This window comes from Ceratosolen solmsi, unplaced genomic scaffold, assembly GCF_000503995.2.
Source record: "Ceratosolen solmsi marchali unplaced genomic scaffold, CerSol_1.0 scaffold4, whole genome shotgun sequence".
NCBI lineage: Eukaryota > Metazoa > Arthropoda > Insecta > Hymenoptera > Agaonidae > Ceratosolen > Ceratosolen solmsi.
This window is the reverse complement of record NW_011948449.1, coordinates 1113441-1140287: the sequence shown is the minus strand read 5'-3', so window position 1 is coordinate 1140287 and position 26847 is coordinate 1113441. Positions and strand designations below refer to the sequence as shown.

At 26.8% G+C, this 26847-nt stretch overlaps 6 protein-coding genes and 1 long non-coding RNA gene across 13 annotated transcripts; 5 read left to right on the top strand and 2 right to left on the bottom strand.

The window, feature by feature from the left end:
- Positions 1–2166: 2166 nt before the first annotated feature.
- On the top strand, positions 2167–6072 carry Nasp (Nuclear autoantigenic sperm protein). The gene is made up of 5 exons (XM_011504926.1): positions 2167–2414; positions 3633–3937; positions 4061–4370; positions 4922–5141; positions 5450–6072. The coding sequence occupies exons 2-5, from the start codon at positions 3633–3635 to the stop codon at positions 5911–5913; spliced, it is 1299 nt and encodes a 432-aa protein (XP_011503228.1). The 5' UTR covers positions 2167–2414; the 3' UTR covers positions 5914–6072.
- A 2234-nt stretch (positions 6073–8306) lies between these two features.
- On the bottom strand, positions 8307–15090 carry rempA (intraflagellar transport protein rempA). The gene is made up of 15 exons (XM_011504925.1): positions 14815–15090; positions 14475–14722; positions 14038–14356; positions 13733–13952; positions 13351–13644; positions 12948–13156; positions 12477–12853; positions 12169–12301; positions 11623–11904; positions 11299–11502; positions 10807–11093; positions 10348–10720; positions 9735–10005; positions 8919–9453; positions 8307–8674 (listed from the first exon to the last, which is right to left on the bottom strand). Exons 1-15 carry the CDS (start codon positions 15076–15078, stop codon positions 8362–8364), a joined length of 4329 nt encoding a protein of 1442 aa, XP_011503227.1. The 5' UTR covers positions 15079–15090; the 3' UTR covers positions 8307–8361.
- An 810-nt stretch (positions 15091–15900) lies between these two features.
- LOC105366468 (synaptonemal complex protein 1) lies at positions 15901–19814 on the bottom strand. Of its 7 annotated transcripts, XM_011504921.1 has the most exons (8): positions 19780–19814; positions 19391–19477; positions 18362–19201; positions 17979–18187; positions 16886–17083; positions 16623–16833; positions 16303–16524; positions 15901–16227 (listed from the first exon to the last, which is right to left on the bottom strand). In XM_011504921.1, exons 4-8 carry the CDS (start codon positions 18020–18022, stop codon positions 16057–16059), a joined length of 846 nt encoding a protein of 281 aa, XP_011503223.1. In that variant the 5' UTR covers positions 18023–18187; positions 18362–19201; positions 19391–19477; positions 19780–19814; the 3' UTR covers positions 15901–16056. The 7 variants fall into 7 exon arrangements, with proteins under 7 accessions (XP_011503223.1, XP_011503222.1, XP_011503224.1 ...); XM_011504920.1 differs by having other exon boundaries at positions 17979–19201; positions 19371–19477; XM_011504922.1 differs by having other exon boundaries at positions 17979–19215.
- Positions 19815–19939: 125 nt separating this feature from the next.
- Positions 19940–20665, top strand: LOC105366465 (uncharacterized). Its single transcript, XR_913009.1, has 3 exons — positions 19940–20112; positions 20199–20253; positions 20457–20665. It is a non-coding gene; the product is annotated as an uncharacterized LOC105366465 (long non-coding RNA).
- Position 20666: 1 nt separating this feature from the next.
- Positions 20667–21113, top strand: LOC105366500 (hexosaminidase D). Its single transcript, XM_011504957.1, has 2 exons — positions 20667–20672; positions 20736–21113. The coding sequence occupies exons 1-2, from the start codon at positions 20667–20669 to the stop codon at positions 21111–21113; spliced, it is 384 nt and encodes a 127-aa protein (XP_011503259.1).
- Positions 21114–21197: 84 nt separating this feature from the next.
- On the top strand, positions 21198–25816 carry LOC105366467 (synaptonemal complex protein 1-like). The gene is made up of 7 exons (XM_011504916.1): positions 21198–21227; positions 21300–21495; positions 21631–21945; positions 24634–24831; positions 24899–25094; positions 25193–25414; positions 25490–25816. The coding sequence occupies exons 2-7, from the start codon at positions 21302–21304 to the stop codon at positions 25658–25660; spliced, it is 1296 nt and encodes a 431-aa protein (XP_011503218.1). The 5' UTR covers positions 21198–21227; positions 21300–21301; the 3' UTR covers positions 25661–25816.
- Positions 22739–23612, top strand: LOC105366466 (centrosomal protein of 112 kDa). Its single transcript, XM_011504915.1, has 2 exons — positions 22739–23363; positions 23538–23612. Exons 1-2 carry the CDS (start codon positions 23002–23004, stop codon positions 23539–23541), a joined length of 366 nt encoding a protein of 121 aa, XP_011503217.1. The 5' UTR covers positions 22739–23001; the 3' UTR covers positions 23542–23612.
- Positions 25817–26847: the final 1031 nt, after the last annotated feature.

The window sequence follows — 26847 nt, the reverse complement described above, 5'->3', positions numbered from 1 at the left end:
AACTATGAAAAACTTAAGAATCAAAATACTACAATTAATATAAATGTAATAAATTAGTTTGTTATATAATAAACTAGTCCAAGAAAAATTATTTGAATATCAGTATTTGAATATTATTTGAATTGAGTAATATTAATGTATCCATGAATTCAATTTGTTAAGAATGTTAATTTACGAGAATTCATTGTTTCTAGACATCTCAAAATCTTATCTTACAATAGACTAATAAGAAACTATTCATAAAATAAATATATTTATTTTTATATCTTTTTTAAACTGATAAATATTTACCATAAATTATTTTCTATTATATTTTATGCATTTTATTTTCTAATTAGTTTTAATAAAGAAAATGTTATGTATTTTATTCTAATTAGCAGCTTCACCGTTATGTTATTTTATTATAATTATTATTACCATTTTATAATTCTTCTAAATAATATTTACAATTTGATGTAATATTATAGACAATGAAAGTATAATTATATAAAATTCTTTAATATTTAAGTTTTTATTAGAAAACTCTATAAAAAAATTGAATTTATGATAAAAATAATTTTGTCTTTTCCTTAGTAAATGTAAAGAATAATGTGTATAATTATATCTAATTTTAATATTTTAAATAAAATTATTCTAAACTCTAAATACTAATAAATTATTAATACAATTTCGAGTATCATTAGAACTTTAATAAAAATCATTATGAATCTAAATAATCATGTCTAGTAACTGAATAATTTTTTTTAAATTTTTTTTTATAAATTAATTTTTTATAAAACAATTGTACAATTACATAATTCAAGAATGAAACTAAATCGCAGCGATTTATTAAATCATTTTCAGAATATCACTTTATTATTTTTTATATTACAGAAACACAGTATAATTTTTCTTCGTCTTTGAAAAAGAATTTATTTTCTATTGTTACTTATATATAAATATTAGTTACTATTTTATTATAGTATTTTATCTTTATATTAATTATAATCTGCAAAATATTATTTTTTATATTAATTTAAGAATTTTTTACATTAAATTGTAATTGTACAAATTTTAAGACATGTTAGAAAATAAAAAATATTAAATAAATAATAATTTAAAACAATTTAAAAATATATCAATTAAAAATCAACATTATTTATTTTCAGCTTGGTTGAAAAATGTTTGTAAAATACTTAGATTTTTTTTAGGTGTTATTATGTTGATTAAATATTTATTAAACTAGATTGTACATACTAGTTGAATCTACATGAATTTAGTAATATACTATATGTCAAATATTAGAATTTTAAATAATGTTGCCACAGCAGATATAATCACAGTTGATGTAAATAAAAAAATTACTCATTTTTTGTATATATAGAATGCATATAATATAATTAACAATAATAAATCGTTTACAAGTATAACATATAACATAATCTTAACGTATATTAATATAACGTAAAATTATTATTTGAAAATTACTTCCCTATCCTTTCATGCTATAAAATATATCACCAAGCAAAAGAAAGTTCAATGAAATTCTACAATTAATATTTAATATTTAATTTAATAAAAAATTTTTACAAATATCTAATAAAAATCGTACTAGTGTCGCGTGTAAAGTAGGCGTTAAAGAATTAATTATATGAAATTATAATACTATACAAATATAAATATATGTTTGTAGAACTTTTGTATTTTATTTTTTCATTTTCAGAGAGTATATCGTCCTATTCTAATGCTTGATGATCAAAGATTTATCTTGTCTAAAAGATAAAACGCGAGAAAATGTTATTGCAAATTAAAAAATTTGAATTTATATACCTTATACAGTATTTTATAAATCAAAATGATTGATTAAGATTTACTTAATTATGTTTTGTATTTTCTTAAAATTAGTTATACTTTATATATATATATATATATATATATATATATATATATGAATTATTTTAAATGACTATTTCTTAAAAAATAAGATTTTTTTAATTTGCCTTCCATTTTTAAATACATTTATATTCTTTTTATTTATATTGAATATCGTACTACTTCTTGGTAAAACGATTAACTAAGCATTTACATATTATCCTGTAGAATATTGAAATCACATGCTTAGTTCTAAGAAATAGGTTTCACGTTGGATGGCGCTGCGCTGCCAGTTTTGTAAGTCCCTTTTCCCAATTTCATGTATCATACGCACTACCTAACATATTTATAAAAGCTTGATTCTTGATTCTTTAATTGAAATTTGTAAGTTCAGTTCCAAGTTAGTGCACAACATAGTACTCAGTTTATGAATACAAACGCTGTATCTTAATTTTCAAAATCTTGGTTTATTATTATAAAGACGTAAACAGTGGCTACTGCATCTTAATCGTGTAGCACGGTACGTTACTGTGTGAAAGCCGTATAGCTAAGGATTTTCACTCGTAAGAGACAGACAAATGATTCTATTAATTTTTTATCTTGACAGAGTAGATTTTTTATTGGTATTTTAATTCTGCAATTTTCCACAAAATATGAAAATTGAACTTTACGTTATGGCTTTAATAAAATGCATCTTTATAGAGTGTTACATTTATTGATTTTTTAAAACTGACAATTTCAAAAAGAGGTTAGGATACCGCCACGTTCTGTGATGCTTTTGATACTTTTTTCAATCGATTTTTGTTGATTTATTTATACTTTTCAAGTATATAGAGTAGAAATTTTATTTCAATTAATTTATTCTCATTATTAAATATATTATATACAAATTTATTATATAAAGATAAATATCATTGCCTATCAATATTTTATTTAATAATATATAAACGCATAATATTTATAGTGCCCTTTTTTTAGGTAGATTCAGTTAAGCAAAACAATGTATAAAATTATTTAGTATGAATAAATAATATTAAACCCCAAAACTACACAAAAGGCGCGCGAAAAGTGTAGCAAATGTGAATATTCATATGAAGGACAGATAGGCGTATATACAATTGTGTACGATTTGACTTATGACCGTTACTCTGAGAAGTTGGATTAAAAGGTTAGGTTTATTTACATGGGAATCGTTGAGAATAAATTAAGTAATATGGAAATCATTAGCTTAAGCTAAAATGATATCGAATTTTCAAAATAAGCAAATGCGAATATTTTTTTGCATTTAAAAATTTTTTGTAAGATAATTTATTTAATAAAATAATTATTTATTTCTTCTATATTTACATTATTTAATAATCCCATTTTATTGATTTATATTGGTATATTGTATCGATTTATTGGTTTTCTTTATAAATAAAAGGTAAAAATATCTGGCCATAGAATATATCATTATTAATTTGACATTGAATCAAATATAAATTTGTTATATTTATTAAATATGTTATATATTATATAAGGTAAATTAATAATTATTATACAATGAAATAATTTGTATTGCATAATTATTAATAAGTTATCTGATATTAAAAATAATATAATAATATGTTGAATTATGTATGATAAGTTTTATGATATATTACATTAATATATAATTTAGGAAAAACTTATATTTTAAAATATTGAGTAATGAATAGTATGGACAATAAATGGAATTTTAAAGTCCATTAATCCATAAAAGAAGAAAGAAAATTAGTAAAAGTAAACAAATTAATTTGTAGATGGCGGATATCTCAGAAATGACAACCTACAATGATCCAGCACAAGCGATATCCCAAGGGAAAAGACACCTTCTAGTACGAGACTACAGTATGGCTGTGACAGCTTTGGCTCAAGGCTGTGGTATGCTTGCAGTTCAACATGGTGAGATATCTGATGAACTTGGTGAGCCCTACCTTTTTTATGGACGTTCACTCCTTTGTCTATCACGTGAGGAAGCTGGAGTCTTAGGAGCAGGGGTGCCTGGTACTGATGATACTGAAGAGGAAGAAGGTGAAGAAGAAGGCGAAGAAGATGAGTCTAGCGAGTAAATTACTAATGAATTAATATATATTTTAGTATCGTATTTTACAATTAAACTTGACTAAACATAATATGTTATAAATAGAAGATAAAATAGTAGATAAGAATAATGGTTTTATGTACACAGAAAGGACAAAGAAGACAATGAAGAACAAAAACTCACTGAAGGAACTACCTCAAAGTTGAACTCTGATGAGAAGCACGAAAATCGCACAGTTGAGCAGATGCCAAGCTCTTCTTCAGCAGTTACATTGAATAATATTGCAGAATCATCATCGTCGTTATCCAATTCCAAGAATTATATTGCAGGCTCCAGTAAAATATTAAATGGTAAAGCTTCAACATCAACTCATAATGGAGACTCACTCGAGAACGGTGATGATGATGCAGATGAAGATGAGAATGATGAGGATGATGATTCAAGCAGTAACTTACAGGTGTGTCACATTATTTTTTTTTTAATAAAATAGCTTCAATTAAGAAGTAACTTATAGGCGTATAATATTATTATTTTATTTTAATATAATAACTTAAATACGTTTAAGAAAATAGGAAAAAAGCAAAAAAAATTTGTTTGGTATTTGTTGCATCAAGGCAAATTCTTTTATTTATTTTTCTTATTTTAAAAACATAGAAACTAATGTTATCTCTCATAGTGTGAGGATTTTATTTATTATAAAAATAAACTTATTTTACCTTTTTTGTTGTACTTTTATGTTATTACAGTTAAATAAATTTTTATTTATCTTATGTAAATATTATTATTGATATTTTAAACTCATTTCAATAGTTCTATACTATATTAAAAAAAAATTTTGTTAGAAATTAATATAAATTAAAAATTCTTAAATTTAATTGTTAATATTGGTTGTAATATAAATTATAGTTTCCAAAAAAATGTAATATATACATTTAATCAATTAATTAATATATTCTGTATTAACAAGAAAATAAAAATATTTAAATTACATTATTCTATTAATACTAGCTTGCTTGGGAAGTACTAGAACTGGCTAAAATAATATTACTTAAGCGGGGACCATCTGGATGGAAGCACTTAGCAGAAGCTCATAGACTTCTAGGTGAAGTGGCAATGGAAAGTGGAAATCAACCTGGAGCTTTAGCAGACTTATATGCTTGTCTTGATTTGCTTCATCGAATTGAATCAGTAGATCCAAGAAGTATGGCAGAAACACATTATCAATTAGGTGTGTTTAAAATTTATTGATATTATTGTTACTAATTTATACTAAATAAAAATTCGTAAATTTTATTGCTAATATTTTTCATAGCATTAATTATAATTTACAACAAAGAAACTAATACCTAAAAATATATGTATAATATAATTGTTGTTACTAATAAGTTAATATAATTTTGAAATAAATTTTAAATACCAAATAATAAATAATGTTATTGAATTATTCATTGACATATAAACAATTTTAACAATTTCAAAGTTTTTATAATAAACTTTTTATTATTAGAAAACAATATAAAAATTAATATTTATCAGGTCTTGCATACTCCCTGGGTAATGAATTCGACGCGAGTATTGAGCAGTTCAAGAAAGCAACAAGCTTACTAGAGTCTCGTATCCAAGATTTAGAGATGATGACGGATTCCCCGAAGTCCGACGATCCATTTTATACGATCGAGGGTGAAATCAAAGAACTGAAAGAGCTTCTTCCAGAAATCCAAGATAAGATTACGGATATGCGTGATTTCAAACAACAGGCGTGCAAACTGTTGATTCAGGGTATAAAGAACCAAGTAGCTAGTGGTAGCTGTTCAAACGGTGCTGGACCCAGTGGCGAGTGCGGTCCATCCTCATCATCATCGACGAGCACTTCGGCTGTATCTCGAGAAGTTAAGCCCGCAAGTGACATCTCACATCTTGTGCGTAAAAAAAGAAAAACCGAGGACGAGGAGGCAGATGTCACGCTTTGTAAAAAGCCCACTCCCGAGAAATCTGCGTAAAGGAGACTCAATATATCAAAAAACTATTCTTATCGTTTTCCTTTGTTTTGATCGATCATTAAGCCTTTCTACGATTTTATGTGGAATGCTTTTTAAATTTGTATTGATTTTCAAACTGATTGGTGAATGCATAACATAGAATTAGAACAATTTCTTAAAATTGAACTTGAATGTTCTTATGGTATGAAAACTATTATTTCTTTTTTAGATCATTAAATGTAATGTATTGATTATAAACGGTTTTTAAATTATATATATAATAAAATTGAAGTGGACTTGAAATTTATTTGTAATAAACATTTTAAGTCAACATGAAACATTTAAAGTTCGGTTTAAAAAAAATGATCTACGTCAAATAAGTGAGGCTGTCAAGCATTTTACCTTGATCAATAACAAAAATGTGATTTAAATAATTAAGAATAATCAGAATTTTATCGAAACAATGAAAGATAAACTGTAAAGTGTAGATTCTAAGATTTAATTAGATCGTAAGTCCAAAGATGTCAAATGAGTGTTTTATGATATTTTGTAACTCAATTTCTGTTTGTGTTGTATTTTTATTAATATTAAATAATTTGTAAGCATGGATAGATTATGTAATTTTATATACTAAAATTTTGTAATGCAAATTTTTTTATTTCAATGAAAGATATTTATATGCACACGTTTCTTAATATAAATTAAAGGATAAATATTACTTATTGAATTTAATCATTTAATTAATAATATTTAATATACATATAGAATTTTATATTTTAGTTTAACAATTAAAAATTAATTCACAAAAAAGAAAATTATACATACAAAAAATCTTTAAAATAAATTCAATATTATTTTTTTTGTTATTCAAGTTATAATATAACTGGAGATTAGTAAAAACACATATAAAAATATACTTTTGATGCTTATTAGAAGATGATATAAATTTTATACATTTAAAATTATACTCAATTAGAAATCAATGAAATTTAATGGTAAGCATATAATTAAATTTTGTTCCTTATAACAATGTATAGATAAATTTGTATAACATTGTATAACATAGAATAGAAAATATGAATATTAAGTAAAATAATTTTCCTATAATAGTTGTCTACTTTTGGTTAAAGTAAATAGTTTGGATAAATTTTACTATTATTTAATACAGTAGGAATCATCACTGACACTTATTAAAATATATTTTTATTGCTGAATTTTATTATACGCTCTACATCTTTTTTAAATTAAATCTATAAAATTTAAGAAAATCAGAGTGTTTAGAAAATATATGTTAAAAATAAATATTTGAACAATTAAAAAATCTAATCAAATATTTCACAGTCAAATTATATAATTCAATATATCAATACCCCAATAATACAAAATTTTACCTTTAACTTATAACTAATGAATATGTAAATATATAATTTAAAAGTTTTTAATTATAACCAATAAGTCTATTTAATAATATTTCGTATCTGCATAATTTTAAATATCTAAGCTATTAATATTCATGTTAATATAAATATTTAAATCAGTTATAAAATATTGGAAATACTGGAAATGTTTAATTAAATTGAATTGTTTTATGTAGTGTACAATAGAAGTACAAAATTTTCAGAAATACAAATATTTGTCATGATTAGTTTTATAAACAAAAGCTCGTGGTAATATATTATTCAATATTCAGATTTTTCTTTTTCATTTAAATACATTAATACAATTTCTTTAATAATTTGAATAGTTATAAATTTAGAACTGTTATAATTCAAAGAAATAATACTAAAATTCATTAATAATAATTCATTAACAATAACATTTCACAAAATATAAATACATTTCATTATAATCTATTATATTATATTTGGTTATTGTAAGATGTTTAGAAATTGTTCATTATTCTAATTAATTGTTGATGAATTATATAACGAATTAATATGAATTAATATTGATATTAACTGACACAAGTATAAATAAAAATTAATTTTAAACTTTTGCTTTTAGGATTAATCTGTTAAATACTTTTGTAGACTATTAACTTAAAAAAAATTAACTATTTCTATATAGCATCCAGTTTTAATAGAAAACTTAAAAAACAATGTAATTTTAAGAATAATTATATAACTTAGATAACTATTCGATATTTATTTATGAAATTAATTGCGTTTAAAATAAATATAAAAATTTTGTATTAAAAAAAATTAAATTATTTTTTATATTTTAGATTAATAAAACATTTTTACTACTTCTATATAATTAAGAAAAACTTAATTTTTTACTTTAAATCAATAATTATTATTGAAACTGAAATGCATTTAAGTATATTTAAATATTTAAATATTTTATTTTGTTTTGCCATTTTCTAAATTTATGTTACAAATAATATCACTTCTATATCTTCTCTTATATTTTCAAGAACTGTGCATTTAAATTACAGCTGTTTAATATTGTTTTTGTAAATATTTTAATTTACTCTCCTAGCAATTCCTCAATGTCATCTTCTCGTTCCTCGGATTCTTGCTTTACAACATTAATCTTAAAACCGAGACTCTCGAGTAAATTGGCATTAATGTAATAACTTAAATTAATCCCAGGTATTAAACGATTTAGCTCTTCAATTGCAATTCTGGCCTTTTCCATTTCACCGATACTTGCATAGTGTTGAGTTATCATGGAAAAGAGATCACCTCGGCGAATCGATTGTTCAAGCTCAACTCCATAGGAATCAAGTAAATAACGTATATGGTTTATTCCCATCTCTGTTTCTCCACTATCAAATAATCTGAAAATAAATGATTTCACAAATAATTTTTCTTTTAAATATTTGTATGTATAATATATTAACATGAATTTTAAATAGTTGAAATACATAACAATAATGAAACCTTAAATAATTAATTTAATTTTGAATTCTTAATTATTAGTTTATTAATAAAAATACTAATTTATTTCTTTGTAGAATGTTGTAATGTTGGAGTTCAAAACAAATTGGATGTTATTTTAAAACGTATATTATAGAAAAATACTTTTTGATTTCTAAATACTTCTTGATGATCAACATCCTGTCATTAACAATCTTAACGGCCCTCTTATGCGTATCTGGATCTTTGGAGTCGATTACCTTGGCAAGACACTTACTTGCCTGGTTGAGCGCATCGAGTGCCTTTTCATAATTCTGAAACTCATCGATTTCGACTTGACCACAAGCAACGTAAAAGTTGGCCAGCAAATCCATGGCTTTTCCTTTAGAGTAAAAGTTAATGATATTTTTTAGTACTTCGGGCTGATTCTGCCAATCTAGAGACTGCAAGTAATTTCCAGCCATAACGTAAATCTCGCGCTGTCTTGAAACTTGTGCGAAAAAACAGATCTTTTCTGTATCACCGGATTTAAGAAGAGCTTTCATTGCTCGGAACTTATTACCGGCTTGAGTGAATTTTTTTGTTGCTAGATGGTAGTTGCCTTGATTCAATGCAATTTCACCAATTTTTTCAAGAGTCGCTATGCGCACCTGTTCTCTGTCCAGATCTTTCTCTGTCTTATCCAGTGTCATTTTTTCCGCTATCGATACAAAATGTTTTAATAACTAGTTTTTAAAATATTTTATATCATAAATAAATGTCAATACTTTATTATTATAAATCAAGTTCGGATAATTTAAAATAACAATACCGTTTAAGAAGATAGTGTTTTAATAGTAATTTAAAAAGCTTATCGATATAAAAAAAATCGAATATACATTATTAATGTATAAACTTCAAAGTTATATATACATATTTTCTAATCATAAAACAATATTTTAATATTTTATTATCAAGATAAACTGAGAATAATTAATATACCTAATTCTTCGGATAAAATAACACCATAATCTTGAATAAGTTTCAGTGCCTCTGTATAATTTTTTCCAGTAGCTAATAAATCAACAGCTTTATCGATTTGTGAATTTTGAACAAAATATTCAGCGCATTTTTCGATAAGTTCTGGATCAGAATCAGCGTTCACATCCATGGTTATCAGTTGCAATGCATTGAACTGTTGTGTTTTGAATGCAAGTTCAAGAGCCTTTTTCAAAAATCCTGCCTTATGATAAAGTAATATCGCTTTATCTACCTATAAAGATATATAATATAAACAAAAATCAATGTATAGTTTTTAAATTTATAGATTTATTGACACAACAAAGAAATGTTTCGAAATTTAAAATTAAAATTGAAAATTCAATTTAAAAAATTCAAATTATGTACTTGTAAAATATTAACAAAATGTATAAAATATTGAAAAACTATTCATACAAAATAAACCGTAAATTAAAAATAATAAATTATATCAGTATTTTTTACATACCCTTAATAAACTTATTTTAAGCTTATAATACTAAATGTGCCTTGTTATTCTTTTATTTAATTTTATATAACAAAAAATTGTATTTCATCTGTGATTTTTGTAATGTACCTGATCAATTTCTTCATAAAACTTGGCGACATCGATCTGTGTTTGTTTTGGTGCCATCATTGACAGTGGCCAGAGCTCATTGAACAGATTGTTTTCCTTGCAGACGCGTATTGCATTGGTGTAAGCCCGGGACATTGTGTAGAAATGTATTGCTTGAGTGAAATTTCCCCGAGCTTCATAGTATGTTGCTAGATGATAAATTGAGGCCGCGTGTTTACTCTTGACGACGAGGTCGCAAGCTTCATCATCACGACCAAAGAAGCATAGCAGCCGCGTCATTGACAGAGTATCCTGAGCCTGTTCGTACAACTCAAGCGCCGCTTCCATGTCATTCGTCGACTCCGTATACTGCGCGTGCCAATTTTTTATCTCTCTGATAATATAAAGTATAAATATTATATGTTGATAATTATAAATTTATTAAATTTTATTATAATTCAATAAACATGTACAACGTACAAATCGTCAGAATTTTTTAAATAATTTTGTAGTTCTTTCGGAGTGCTAAGTAGCATCCTAGGTACTTCGAATCTATGACAATCGGATTTTGTGTACATTTCAATAGCTTCGGAAATTTTGCCTTCAAATTCTAGAGACTTCGCGTAATTATAATAGCTCAGTTTCTCTCGAATTTTATCCTCGTTTTTTGCTAATTCAATGGCTTCTTTAAATTTATTACGAGCCTCCAGTAAAGATCCTAAAAGATCGAATCTGTTTGCTTCTCGAAATAATCGTTCAGCATCGTTCTATAAAAATAAATTATAATTAATTTCAGTGATTAATTAGTATAATTACTTCTTATTATTATTTCTTAATAATTTACAATCGATATTAGTAAATTTTCAAAAAATTGAATTTTAAAAATGATTTTAAATAACACGAATATTAATTTAAATCTATGTTCATAAAACTTTATACATAAAGCATCATCTCGACATACTGTATACATACATAAAGCTTCAGCTCGACAGCAAGAATCCCAACCTTTGCTTCCAGGTTGAGGTTTTCATCCAGAATCGCCTCTCGGAGTGCTCTCACGCTCCGTACCTGCTTCATATGCCCTAGGCACAATATCGCCATATCTAATTGCTTCGTTTTTACACACATTTTTGCTAAACTTTTCCACACAGCTTCGTTCTGTATTGTCTTAATAGCCTATTAAATTCAATAATTAAAAATAAAAAGGTTAAAGAAAATAAATATATATAATAATTTGTAATAAGTATCATAGCTTAAATTAATTTATACTAATTTAATTCTGGAGCATAATTAAACCTTAAAAGCTTCGTCCATATTGGCAACACTAAGGTAGAAACTGAAGTCAAGAATAGCTCGTTTAATCGTTGAATCACAAGAGTCAAGTTCCTCGAAATCACGCATTAAGAGACGTACTGTTTTACTACCAATGGATTTTTCAGAGTCCAATATTAAAACGAAGGGCGACTGTACTCCTAGAAGACGACAATTATCGTCCTTTATGGATCGAATATCATGCACAACAATTCCATGTTCCGTTGTTATAAACATCGTTATTAAAACAACGTTAGCGATATTTACCTGTACAATTATTTTTCATATTTAGATATATACACTAGAATATAAAATTTCATAGCTATTGAATATCAATAGTACATAAATGAAAAATTCAAGCTGAATAAAATACTGAACAAATTTACACGAATTAAAATATTGTACTATCAGTACAGATTTAATATCGATACCTTTATAAATTATAGTCCTATTTTTTTATATTAATTTATAATTAAACTTAAATAAATATCAATTAAATTTATCAATAAAATAAATTTATTATAAAATTACTTGATCATCAATTAATTCATTTGTTGATTTAACATTTATACTTTCTGGTTTTTGAGCTTGACAAATTAAGAGCCTTGGATCTTCATTGTCCCAGCAATGGGCTGTTACTAATCTACCCTTACATTTTGCAACTCTGAAAATTTTGAAATTTGTTATTGAGAAAAGTAAAAAGCATTTGTACGTGACAGATAATTTTAAATAAATAATTAATCAATGTATTACAAAATAATTAGTTAAATCATTAAATATTTTTAAGTTTAAAAATTTAAGAATATTATTTTATATCATCTTATAAAAGAAAAATTTACAAAGTAGATTCATCTTCGATATCATTTTTTGAGAAATCGAATTCATGAATTTGATCATTCTCAATATCCCATACATAAAGTATTGGGCTGGGCATCAAATTAGCCATTGCCACAGTTATGGATACATATCTGCAATCTGAATTGCATTTCGCCTCAATAATTTCGGCAAAATCATTGATAACCTCATAAGTAGCCATAGGTCTTGTATGAAGTTTTGCCTCCCTTTTTCCCAGATTCCAAATTTTTAAGATGCCATTCAACGAAGCCACAGTCAAAAAATCACCGGTCATTTCCATTATTATAGGTTCACCTTCTGCTGACAATGTTGGAAGGGTTTGTATTATTGTTCCATCTTCAATTGATCTTAGTTGAATTATCTTCAGTATTCAGGTAATTAAAATAAATTTATGAACTAAATTGAAAGCAGATATATATGATATAAAAATTATATCATCGTCTGAGTGTACTCACTTGTGATGTTAAAACAATCAATATAGAATCATGAATGAGAAGTTTTTCAGTATTACAACTAAAGCTCAAAAGTACTGTTGTATTTGGTGGTCTATCTTCACTGACTTTATAAACTACTACATATTTACCAGAAGATACTGCAATATAATTTCTATTCACAGCAACCAGTTGTATCTGAATATCTGTTTTTAAGATGAAAAATTGATTTTCTAAAAACAAATAAAATGAATAAATTAATTCAATGTTAAAAATAAAATACTTTATAATAAAATTGATTGAAAAAATAAAAATCATACCCATAAATATTGTAATAAATTCTTATAATTCTTTATATCTCTTACTGAGATATTTTGGTTCTTATATGATAAAAGTTATATAAACTAAGATAATAAAATATCTTCACCTGATTCTTGTATTTCAATATGCAGTTGCATTGGACTCACTTGACTGGCACAAATTTTATCATTGTAGACGGCACACATTGATTGTTGATGGAGAATGTAAACATTTGTAATGCAATTTACAGCTAATAAAGGACTTCGAAGCGAAATCGCCCCCCAAGTTATTTGTTTTACAGTGCCAGGAATAGAACACAAATTTGGGAAGGTAGGCCAAGAATTTTCATCATTTTCTACACCTTGAAATTTACGCTTCCAGAAATATATTGTGCCTAAATTTGTACCAGCAGCTAAAGTATCTAAAATCAATATTATAAGGCACATGATATAAAATGTTATTAGAATTGCAATTATAATAATTATGATTTGTAGAAATTGAATATTTGCCATTATGTTTACAAAAAGATAAACTTGTACACACTTCCTGTGATTTAGAATAATTTTCTGAAGAAGAATTATTGGATGGAGTTAAAATATAAGTATCTCCAGTGTGCAGATCCCACATTCTAATCATTAGTTCTCCAACTAAAATTGCCAGTGTATTAATACCAGCCCAACATAAGGATGGTCCATTTTTAGTCATATCACTTCTAGCACTTAATTTCACCTACAATTAAATGTATGAAATATGATTAAATTATTGATAACTATTTAAAGAAATTCAGAAAATAATTAATCTTAAATTTGTTTACCTTTGTCAACTCTGTAAGTTGACCTGTAACAGGATCTGTTTGAAAGTGACCAATATGTAAACCTTCACTCATTATAACAATAGATTCTCTCGTTTGATGATGTAATAGACAATAAATAGTAGCTCCTTCAAAATTCAAAACTTGACTACATTGGCCTTCATTATCTACATAATAAATAATACCATTAGCAGTTCCAACATAAAAAGCATAATTATCATGTTTGGTAAGAACTGAAAGAGGCATAGCAGTTCTAGGCCTCCAAGAGCTAAATAAATCTAAAGCTCTCTCATCTCCAGCTACAGCTGCTTTTGCCAGACTACTAAATTAAAATAGTTTTTTATTTAATTCATTAATAATATTTCAAATGTTATCTATACTTAATAACAATATATAATTAAGAATCAAATATACTTTCCATATTAATATGATAAACGTACCTCATATCAACTGTAGGTTTAGTAGGTGAAATTTTAAATGTAATATGAGTCAATGACTGGTGTAATATATGATGAAAAACCATAAATAACTGATCTTCTTCATCCACTTTCCATCCCACCAAAGAACTACTATTATCTCCTGATACTAAGTGACCTCCATACTGACTCCATTGTAAAATTGATACTGGGTATTTATGAGGAGTGACAATATTTCTAAATTCACTTGACCCTGTAGCGTAACACCATAACTTCATTCATAAAATTAAAAAAAACATTTAAAAATTAATATTTAATTAATGTTAGAAATATTAAATTATCAATTATTTCAATATTATTATACACAAATTTCTCCATTTTCCCATGCAACAGCTAACCACTTCCTTTCAGGATGCCAAGCAAGAGCTGTGATTGGAACCACAGAATGTCCAGAGGCTTTAACCTCGGATAAATGTTCTCCTTGATCGTCGTAAACACTAATAAAGCAACCTTTTTCTTGGGAGTGCACAGCAACAGCAAGAAGTGGCAAATTTGAATGCCATGCTATAATAGAACTCACTGATGTCACATCAAGGTTTTGTACTCTAGTGTCAAAATACAATGACATTTTATTGTTTGTATTTGCTTACAATCATTAAAGATAGATTCATATATATATATTAAAAAAATTAAATAATGATAAATAAATAATTTAAAATAAAAAACAAGTAATTATTAAAGTAAAATTATCATAGCAACCGTTGCTAATCAGATACCATTCGTATAAACAAATTCCTCCTGAGAAAACGAAACGAGCATAATTAATAGGCTGCGCGTGCAGCGCCCACTTACTATTTCCTATTCAAATAATGAAATTCGAATTCGTTGCATTTTCATAATAAAGATTAATAATAAAAACGTTTATTGTAATTAATTATATATACATAATAGTATAATTTTATCATGAAATTTTATTTTTTTTAAATTATCTAATTTGACTTCATAAAGATTATACTTTCTGTAAAAAAATAAGTATTATTTTATGGAATTGTTTAATACTTCATATACGTATAATATGTTAACGTAAAAGTTTTTAATGTAAAGATCAACTGCCGCACATTTAAATGAATTTATAAATTTTACTTATATTGTCATAGAAATTTTTTTTGCAATATTTATCCGATAATGCCATTTGTAATGAATCGTATTTTTTATGAGGTCGTGTTTGTAGATTATTAATCTTTATATTCCGTTCTTAATGGCGTAGCATTTTTTTAGTTAATGCTTTTAAACATAAGTAAATAATAAATAAAACGTGCTAAAAAAGTAAAATAAATTACAAACGATATAACAAAATTTATATATTTATTAAATATTTGATTAATTCCTGTTAATTTATACAAAATTAAAAAATTTAAGACATCACAATATTATCATTTGGTATTAATGAATAATGTGAGAATTACATTCAAATGAAAATGTACACATGTGCGCTTACACGCGCGCGCACTTTTTCCTGAATTCAATAACAAAAGAATTCGTTATTCTTATCCTTAAAAATACTTGAATAAAATGATAAAGATTCTTCCCATACTCTTCTTATATTTTATGGACAATTTTTTCGTATTGCCATCACGTTTTTTTTTAATAGCGCTTTCTCTTGTTGATGAGTTTCGGTTTGCTGACGCGAAGCTATCTCAATATTATTTCTCATTTTAGATAATTCTTCCATTATACTTTTATGCTGCTCTATGAGCATTGATTGTAATTTTCCATCCTATCATAAACAATTAAATCTTTAAACGCACTATGGTATTCTAAGAAATGTATAAAGATTGCACGAATACATTACATCTTGAGTTTTTATTTCAACCAACTGCTGAAGCTCTTTTATTTGTTCGCACAAAGAATCGATTTCATTTAGCTTTTGGGTCAATTGTACCTCTTTTTGACGAACCATTTCGTCTCGCGAATTTATTTGTAACTCTTTTTCTTGCAACATTTTTTCGTATTCTATTTTCGTACATTCAAGCTTATGAAGCCACTGTTCTTCGCTTACTTTTACAAACTCTTTCTATAAAATAAATTTTAATTTCCATTTGAATATCATATATTTTATTTTAAACGAATGGTAAAAATTTGTCACATTAAATAAATAGAATCTTTGCTTACTTTTTCTCGGTTCAACTCTTGTAACTTCGTTTCAATTACAGCGATTTTATTATTCAAATCCTCATTTTCACTTCGTGCATTTTCCAACTGATGTTTCATTTTCTTGAAATGTTCCGTCATTTTAATCTTGTATTGATCGACGATTTCCTTGTGATGTTTTTCGAGTATGGTTTTCAGTTCGTGCACCTCCATTAGCCTTAAACACGCAAAGCTTTTCTTTCGTTCGAAAATATTTAGAATTCTCAGTAACAAGAAATACTCACTTGTTTTTTAAACTTGTAATTTCTGTCATCAATTGCTTAATGCGCAAATGTAAATGCGGTATTTCGTCGGATGTTGAAACGTTGTGATAATACATTAATTTCTGCTTTAATTTTTCATTTTGATTCTCCAATTCTTCCACAATGGTACTCAATGTTTCTATTCGATTTCTGTAAGTCCTGAGTAAGTTCTTCTCACACCTTGGAATTTCGAACTACCTTTAATTCTCAAATTATATCTTAGAACTATAAAGTATACATATACCAGTATGGGTGTTTATACACATCTCTCTCTCTCTCTCTCTCTCTCTCTCTCTCTCTCTCTCTCTGTGCGCACGTATGTTTTTTTCAGACTGTTTTTATAACTGTTTAAGTTAATCGAACGATTTATTCTAAGATTAAAATACAATTTTCAACCACGTATATTTATATATTTTGAACATATTAAGTATGATATAATTTATTCTAAATAATAAAAGAAAATTTTTCTAAAATTTAGTTGGACATTTATAATATAGAACCTTATTATTGCTATTCGACAAAAAGTAACTATAAATTTTCATTAAATAATAATGTTATTTTAAGACTTTTATTATGTCATTTGGTTAAAAAAAATATTGTCTAAGTACTAATATTAAGTTAATTTCATTCATTCACTAAAAACATTACTAAGATTGAATTAAAACTCTCCGATACATAAAATAAAATAATGAAATAATTATCACGATGATAGTTTTAGCGATTAATGTAATTTATTAAAAAATTATTTTCAATATATTGGAGAAATTATAGAAAAATAACAAAAGATTAATAAAGAAACGATAATACATCAAGATAAAAAATGTTAAGAGACAATAATAAAGAATAAAAATTAAATGCAATAATTTACAAAAAAACAATTGAGGCAATAGCATCAAATAAATAAAAATCAATAGAAAATAATTATAATATATGGGTGGTAGCAAGAAAAAAAAATTTTACAGTAATAAAGTATTCAGCATAAGCGATTCTTAAATTCGATAAGCCTTCGATTTATCCGATTAAAATCAAAGAACATTCATCCATATGTTCAAATGAAAATATCGAGAGGTAGAACCTGCTACTTTGCTCATGAAAGTGAACTGTCGGCGACGAGAGCATATCTCCACGGGGAGTACTCGAATGTACTTCTTCATGCCTCGGAAAAGTTCTGATCCTGCGTATGTCTCGGTTTAGGCTCTTACACCTTGGCTTGGGCCAACTGCGCTGTGGTTCGCAAAGAGAGGGACTCGTCTCCGTTAATTCGTTACACGACGAACTCGTTACCTAATGCATCAATTCAGTTGTAGCTATTGAATTTGCGAGCACTGAGCTACGAAATGTGATAGCCTTTTTTTAAGTTTGAAAAATATTGTAAGCGGTATGGCGGAACGTAACAAATAAAGAAAGGAAATCACGTTCGTTTTCATGGGCTCTCTTACGATTAGATTAATACTTAACCACAAATTAAAAATGGTACAATGGCATTTTAGGTTGTGGTTGAAGGGGATTCGGTAATAAAATAACGAAGTGGCGTGTACCAAACGATGGAACTTTGAGAGAGGCACAAGCCTGCCGTTTTCTGGCGGTTTATTGAAAGGCACTCTCAGGTAACCATTTTTCAGTTGTCGATAAAGCTCCAGTAGATAGTCATTCCTGAGGCTGCGCTGGTCCTCGGCATGGTCGAAACGCTCAAGCCAAAGCCGGCAATGACGGGAGTCGCTTGATATCGCCAAATTCAACAGATATGGTTTAACCCGATACAAGATGTCCTCAAATTGCTCATCGAGAATCTGTGCGTGTCGGTCGTCGAACTTCGACATCTTTCGCCCTCGAATGTACTTTATTTAAAAGAATTTATTAACTTCGTGTAGCGACGCCTCCCGACATTATGCCCGGAAACAATAAGAAAGAAAGGCTTCTGAATTTAATGAATGGGTTTTCCTCCACGAACGCGAGAATACGTGAAAAATTCAGACATTCATTTTTTTTAACGCTATATATTATGCACATGCACATGCACATAATTAAAATATACAATATAATTGTGCCTATAGATATTATGTTAAATATATTTTTAGTTTTCAGATTTTTAGTATATTTTTTTGTTATTTTTATGATATAGTTTATAAATTGCTGCTTATCTTGATTTGATTCTCTGCCGTTTTTTTCAATTTCATTAATTTTGCCTTCATGGGATCAATGTTTGTGCCAATCCATTCATCTAACATTGCCGTAAAATAATAATGTTCCATTTGAACGCGTAAATAACTCTCGAGTGTCGATAATTCAATTAGCATACTGTGAATATAAGACTATATGTAAATATGACGGAATTTGTTCAATTATTGTTAAATGCAGATATAACAATAATTATATATTAATACAATTATTGTTATATGCAGATATAACAATAAGCATACTGTAAATATAGATATTATTCATTTTTTATTAAATAAAAGAATTTTACTTTATTCATATAATACTAACTTAGTAAACACTGGAATTAAACTTTCTAGCTGCATTGGATTTGTGTAATTTTTTCCAATTTGCCAATGATTCATCCACGTTAAAATCCTAATAAATTAATTACTATTTATTATATAAATTGTACGAGTTATTTATGCTGTGTGTACATTCATATAATTTAAGAATAATTTAAGAATCATATAACATTCAGAAATGCATGTATACGCGCGTGCGGGCGCACCCATGCACATACGTGAAAAACACAATACAAAAATAAAATATATGTATATTAACTTTCATTTCAATACATTTAACAGATTTTTTATTTATTTAAATCTATGTAAACATAAGAATTGAATGAAAGAATTGATTTATTATTTGTATGTTTTTGAATAAAAAACCTGTCTTACTGCTCACTATTTACAAGTCCATGAAATTTAGTTTTTTTAAAAAAAGAAAATTTTAGTGCGCAAGTCCCAATTTCATGTTCTTTCTGTCCTTTATACAATTATATCGGTTATTATATATTTTTGATTCTTCAATCTAGTAATTTTAATTGTTGGCATTCATTTACATAATATTATTGAATTGTGATTTTATTATGAATAGTAATTATTCCCAAAATAATCAAAATGAACGTGAGCAACATCGAAAGCGTCATTTTCAGGATTATACATATGATAAGAAAGTTAGACGTAACAAAACAACTACCATTTTTGGTCAGCACAGGTAGAAGAATAGAAGTATATAAAATTTAAAGCTGCAACTTGATAATTTTTAAATGTTGTGATAATATAAAAAATATATGAAAATTATATTTTAATTGCAGGCTAGTTCATATTGATTTGAAAGGTGCTCCTCCTCGAGTCATTTATTTTGAAAAGGTTAAATACACATGCATATCTATGTAATAATAATATTTTTGTATCATGTATTCATTTATATTTTTAACTTATGTATTAAGCTTTTTCTTTGTAATATAACTTTCTTATTTTTGTATAATATTTATTAATTAATAATACTTTTGAAATGTTTATATATATATAGATATATATATATATATATATAATTATAAATTTCACTTCAGCTATTTCCATTGTTGAAAGAATGGGGTGCTACAGGAATATTACTTGAATGGGAAAACACATTTCCATATGTTACAACACTTTTACCAATAGGCAGCAGTGGTCCGCATAATACTTTAAGTGGATATACTGCAGACGAAGCTCATCAAATTTTACAATTAGCAGTAAATTCAGGGCTGTCTATAATTCCACTTATTCAAATTTTTGGACACATGGAAGTAAGTGACTTAATATTATTATATTATCTTTTTTATTAAAATTTTATTCAATTCAATTTGTAGTTTGTTTTAAAACATTCAGAATGGAAAGTATTAAGAGAAGTGCCAACGTTTCCCAGTTCTATATGTCCTTCCAATCCAGAAACTCAATCTTTGGTGAAATCTATGATCAGACAAATAGTGGAGTTTCATTCGGATATTAAATATTTACATATTGGTGCAGACGAAGTTTGGCACATGGGTCTTTGTCCACAATGTACTAAAAGAGTTGGTTCAAGCAAATATGGGAAAGCTTCTTTATTCTTAGATCATGTAATAACTATAACACAATTTATCAAAGAATCATATCCTTCTTTGAAAGTTATTATATGGGATGATATGCTAAGAACAATAGATTTAGAAATTTTAAATGGTATTCTTGAACCTTTAACAACTTTCTAAATTAAATAACAAAAAAATTAATTCTACTTATAATTTTAGATTATAGTGTTGGAAAATATATTGAACCAATGATTTGGCATTATAATAGTAAAGAAAATTTTTCTTTACAAACAAGTAAATATTTTTAATTATAACACCCAATTAATATATTAATAAGACATTTCATACTAATTATTCTATTAAAAGATATGTGGGATAAATACAGTATAATATTCCCCAATATATGGATTGCATCAGCTTTTAAAGGAGCTACTGGTTCATGCCAACATATTCCTACAATTATACATCATATTAGTAATCACGAGCGATGGATTCAGGAACTTAATACACATGTAAGCAAAATCAATAAATTTCAGGGAACTGCTTTTACTGGATGGTCAAGGTTAGCACGAATATGCTAATAATATTTTTAATTAAATCAATTAGTATTTATTTATAATTCCTAATTTACATTTAAAAATATAATTTCAATTAACTAAGAAAATAATCTAAAAAAAATTCTAATATATAATATTAGTAATAAAATCAAAGATATAGTATCAGTAACAATTCTCAGATATGATCATTATGCAACAATGTGTGAACTTCTACCAACCGCAATTCCATCATTAGCAATCTGTTTAAAAATTTGGATTCAAGGATATTCTGAACAAACCTATGAGCAAGTTGCACAAAGTCTTGGTTACAATGATTATCCTTTACATGTAACACCACAGCCAAGACCTATTCCAGTACCAAGTAATTTAAATTTCCCCGGTTGGCAGATTGCAGTGGGCATAGAATCGTTTTTAAATTATAAAACTAAATTTCATGGACTTGTAAATAGTGAGCAGTAAGACAGGTTTTTTATTCAAAAACATACAAATAATAAATCAATTCTTTCATTCAATTCTTATGTTTACATAGATTTAAATAAATAAAAAATCTGTTAAATGTATTGAAATGAAAGTTAATATACATATATTTTATTTTTGTATTGTGTTTTTCACGTATGTGCATGGGTGCGCCCGCACGCGCGTATACATGCATTTCTGAATGTTATATGATTCTTAAATTATTCTTAAATTATATGAATGTACACACAGCATAAATAACTCGTACAATTTATATAATAAATAGTAATTAATTTATTAGGATTTTAACGTGGATGAATCATTGGCAAATTGGAAAAAATTACACAAATCCAATGCAGCTAGAAAGTTTAATTCCAGTGTTTACTAAGTTAGTATTATATGAATAAAGTAAAATTCTTTTATTTAATAAAAAATGAATAATATCTATATTTACAGTATGCTTATTGTTATATCTGCATATAACAATAATTGTATTAATATATAATTATTGTTATATCTGCATTTAACAATAATTGAACAAATTCCGTCATATTTACATATAGTCTTATATTCACAGTATGCTAATTGAATTATCGACACTCGAGAGTTATTTACGCGTTCAAATGGAACATTATTATTTTACGGCAATGTTAGATGAATGGATTGGCACAAACATTGATCCCATGAAGGCAAAATTAATGAAATTGAAAAAAACGGCAGAGAATCAAATCAAGATAAGCAGCAATTTATAAACTATATCATAAAAATAACAAAAAAATATACTAAAAATCTGAAAACTAAAAATATATTTAACATAATATCTATAGGCACAATTATATTGTATATTTTAATTATGTGCATGTGCATGTGCATAATATATAGCGTTAAAAAAAATGAATGTCTGAATTTTTCACGTATTCTCGCGTTCGTGGAGGAAAACCCATTCATTAAATTCAGAAGCCTTTCTTTCTTATTGTTTCCGGGCATAATGTCGGGAGGCGTCGCTACACGAAGTTAATAAATTCTTTTAAATAAAGTACATTCGAGGGCGAAAGATGTCGAAGTTCGACGACCGACACGCACAGATTCTCGATGAGCAATTTGAGGACATCTTGTATCGGGTTAAACCATATCTGTTGAATTTGGCGATATCAAGCGACTCCCGTCATTGCCGGCTTTGGCTTGAGCGTTTCGACCATGCCGAGGACCAGCGCAGCCTCAGGAATGACTATCTACTGGAGCTTTATCGACAACTGAAAAATGGTTACCTGAGAGTGCCTTTCAATAAACCGCCAGAAAACGGCAGGCTTGTGCCTCTCTCAAAGTTCCATCGTTTGGTACACGCCACTTCGTTATTTTATTACCGAATCCCCTTCAACCACAACCTAAAATGCCATTGTACCATTTTTAATTTGTGGTTAAGTATTAATCTAATCGTAAGAGAGCCCATGAAAACGAACGTGATTTCCTTTCTTTATTTGTTACGTTCCGCCATACCGCTTACAATATTTTTCAAACTTAAAAAAAGGCTATCACATTTCGTAGCTCAGTGCTCGCAAATTCAATAGCTACAACTGAATTGATGCATTAGGTAACGAGTTCGTCGTGTAACGAATTAACGGAGACGAGTCCCTCTCTTTGCGAACCACAGCGCAGTTGGCCCAAGCCAAGGTGTAAGAGCCTAAACCGAGACATACGCAGGATCAGAACTTTTCCGAGGCATGAAGAAGTACATTCGAGTACTCCCCGTGGAGATATGCTCTCGTCGCCGACAGTTCACTTTCATGAGCAAAGTAGCAGGTTCTACCTCTCGATATTTTCATTTGAACATATGGATGAATGTTCTTTGATTTTAATCGGATAAATCGAAGGCTTATCGAATTTAAGAATCGCTTATGCTGAATACTTTATTACTGTAAAATTTTTTTTTCTTGCTACCACCCATATATTATAATTATTTTCTATTGATTTTTATTTATTTGATGCTATTGCCTCAATTGTTTTTTTGTAAATTATTGCATTTAATTTTTATTCTTTATTATTGTCTCTTAACATTTTTTATCTTGATGTATTATCGTTTCTTTATTAATCTTTTGTTATTTTTCTATAATTTCTCCAATATATTGAAAATAATTTTTTAATAAATTACATTAATCGCTAAAACTATCATCGTGATAATTATTTCATTATTTTATTTTATGTATCGGAGAGTTTTAATTCAATCTTAGTAATGTTTTTAGTGAATGAATGAAATTAACTTAATATTAGTACTTAGACAATATTTTTTTTAACCAAATGACATAATAAAAGTCTTAAAATAACATTATTATTTAATGAAAATTTATAGTTACTTTTTGTCGAATAGCAATAATAAGGTTCTATATTATAAATGTCCAACTAAATTTTAGAAAAATTTTCTTTTATTATTTAGAATAAATTATATCATACTTAATATGTTCAAAATATATAAATATACGTGGTTGAAAATTGTATTTTAATCTTAGAATAAATCGTTCGATTAACTTAAACAGTTATAAAAACAGTCTGAAAAAAACATACGTGCGCACAGAGAGAGAGAGAGAGAGAGAGAGAGAGAGAGAGATGTGTATAAACACCCATACTGGTATATGTATACTTTATAGTTCTAAGATATAATTTGAGAATTAAAGGTAGTTCGAAATTCCAAGGTGTGAGAAGAACTTACTCAGGACTTACAGAAATCGAATAGAAACATTGAGTACCATTGTGGAAGAATTGGAGAATCAAAATGAAAAATTAAAGCAGAAATTAATGTATTATCACAACGTTTCAACATCCGACGAAATACCGCATTTACATTTGCGCATTAAGCAATTGATGACAGAAATTACAAGTTTAAAAAACAAGTGAGTATTTCTTGTTACTGAGAATTCTAAATATTTTCGAACGAAAGAAAAGCTTTGCGTGTTTAAGGCTAATGGAGGTGCACGAACTGAAAACCATACTCGAAAAACATCACAAGGAAATCGTCGATCAATACAAGATTAAAATGACGGAACATTTCAAGAAAATGAAACATCAGTTGGAAAATGCACGAAGTGAAAATGAGGATTTGAATAATAAAATCGCTGTAATTGAAACGAAGTTACAAGAGTTGAACCGAGAAAAAGTAAGCAAAGATTCTATTTATTTAATGTGACAAATTTTTACCATTCGTTTAAAATAAAATATATGATATTCAAATGGAAATTAAAATTTATTTTATAGAAAGAGTTTGTAAAAGTAAGCGAAGAACAGTGGCTTCATAAGCTTGAATGTACGAAAATAGAATACGAAAAAATGTTGCAAGAAAAAGAGTTACAAATAAATTCGCGAGACGAAATGGTTCGTCAAAAAGAGGTACAATTGACCCAAAAGCTAAATGAAATCGATTCTTTGTGCGAACAAATAAAAGAGCTTCAGCAGTTGGTTGAAATAAAAACTCAAGATGTAATGTATTCGTGCAATCTTTATACATTTCTTAGAATACCATAGTGCGTTTAAAGATTTAATTGTTTATGATAGGATGGAAAATTACAATCAATGCTCATAGAGCAGCATAAAAGTATAATGGAAGAATTATCTAAAATGAGAAATAATATTGAGATAGCTTCGCGTCAGCAAACCGAAACTCATCAACAAGAGAAAGCGCTATTAAAAAAAAACGTGATGGCAATACGAAAAAATTGTCCATAAAATATAAGAAGAGTATGGGAAGAATCTTTATCATTTTATTCAAGTATTTTTAAGGATAAGAATAACGAATTCTTTTGTTATTGAATTCAGGAAAAAGTGCGCGCGCGTGTAAGCGCACATGTGTACATTTTCATTTGAATGTAATTCTCACATTATTCATTAATACCAAATGATAATATTGTGATGTCTTAAATTTTTTAATTTTGTATAAATTAACAGGAATTAATCAAATATTTAATAAATATATAAATTTTGTTATATCGTTTGTAATTTATTTTACTTTTTTAGCACGTTTTATTTATTATTTACTTATGTTTAAAAGCATTAACTAAAAAAATGCTACGCCATTAAGAACGGAATATAAAGATTAATAATCTACAAACACGACCTCATAAAAAATACGATTCATTACAAATGGCATTATCGGATAAATATTGCAAAAAAAATTTCTATGACAATATAAGTAAAATTTATAAATTCATTTAAATGTGCGGCAGTTGATCTTTACATTAAAAACTTTTACGTTAACATATTATACGTATATGAAGTATTAAACAATTCCATAAAATAATACTTATTTTTTTACAGAAAGTATAATCTTTATGAAGTCAAATTAGATAATTTAAAAAAAATAAAATTTCATGATAAAATTATACTATTATGTATATATAATTAATTACAATAAACGTTTTTATTATTAATCTTTATTATGAAAATGCAACGAATTCGAATTTCATTATTTGAATAGGAAATAGTAAGTGGGCGCTGCACGCGCAGCCTATTAATTATGCTCGTTTCGTTTTCTCAGGAGGAATTTGTTTATACGAATGGTATCTGATTAGCAACGGTTGCTATGATAATTTTACTTTAATAATTACTTGTTTTTTATTTTAAATTATTTATTTATCATTATTTAATTTTTTTAATATATATATATGAATCTATCTTTAATGATTGTAAGCAAATACAAACAATAAAATGTCATTGTATTTTGACACTAGAGTACAAAACCTTGATGTGACATCAGTGAGTTCTATTATAGCATGGCATTCAAATTTGCCACTTCTTGCTGTTGTTGTGCACTCCCAAGAAAAAGGTTGCTTTATTAGTGTTTACGACGATCAAGGAGAACATTTATCCGAGGTTAAAGCCTCTGGACATTCTGTGGTTCCAATCACAGCTCTTGC

What these genes read in the sequence shown, in the direction of transcription:
- rempA (XM_011504925.1), bottom strand. Translation starts at nt 15,078, where the DNA reads ATGTCATTGTATTTTGACACTAGAGTACAAAACCTTGATGTGACATCA. An exon ending in AAACCTACAGTTGATATGAG is followed by an intron (nt 14,357 to 14,474) that starts GTACGTTTATCA and finishes ATTTTAATTTAG; the next exon opens with TAGTCTGGCAAAAGCAGCTG. An exon ending in ATCGAAGATGAATCTACTTT is followed by an intron (nt 12,302 to 12,476) that starts GTAAATTTTTCT and finishes CAAAATTTTCAG; the next exon opens with AGTTGCAAAATGTAAGGGTA.
- Nasp (XM_011504926.1), top strand. Translation starts at nt 3,633, where the DNA reads ATGGCGGATATCTCAGAAATGACAACCTACAATGATCCAGCACAAGCG. An exon ending in GAAGAAGATGAGTCTAGCGA is followed by an intron (nt 3,938 to 4,060) that starts GTAAATTACTAA and finishes TTATGTACACAG; the next exon opens with AAAGGACAAAGAAGACAATG. An exon ending in ATTCAAGCAGTAACTTACAG is followed by an intron (nt 4,371 to 4,921) that starts GTGTGTCACATT and finishes TATTAATACTAG; the next exon opens with CTTGCTTGGGAAGTACTAGA.
- LOC105366466 (XM_011504915.1), top strand. Translation starts at nt 23,002, where the DNA reads ATGTCGAAGTTCGACGACCGACACGCACAGATTCTCGATGAGCAATTT.
- LOC105366467 (XM_011504916.1), top strand. Translation starts at nt 21,302, where the DNA reads ATGTGGGATAAATACAGTATAATATTCCCCAATATATGGATTGCATCA. An exon ending in AAGAGTTGAACCGAGAAAAA is followed by an intron (nt 25,095 to 25,192) that starts GTAAGCAAAGAT and finishes TTTATTTTATAG; the next exon opens with AAAGAGTTTGTAAAAGTAAG. An exon ending in TTGAAATAAAAACTCAAGAT is followed by an intron (nt 25,415 to 25,489) that starts GTAATGTATTCG and finishes TGTTTATGATAG; the next exon opens with GATGGAAAATTACAATCAAT.
- LOC105366468 (XM_011504920.1), bottom strand. Translation starts at nt 18,022, where the DNA reads ATGCTCTCGTCGCCGACAGTTCACTTTCATGAGCAAAGTAGCAG. An exon ending in ATTACAAGTTTAAAAAACAA is followed by an intron (nt 16,834 to 16,885) that starts GTGAGTATTTCT and finishes ACGAAAGAAAAG; the next exon opens with CTTTGCGTGTTTAAGGCTAA. An exon ending in TTGAAATAAAAACTCAAGAT is followed by an intron (nt 16,228 to 16,302) that starts GTAATGTATTCG and finishes TGTTTATGATAG; the next exon opens with GATGGAAAATTACAATCAAT.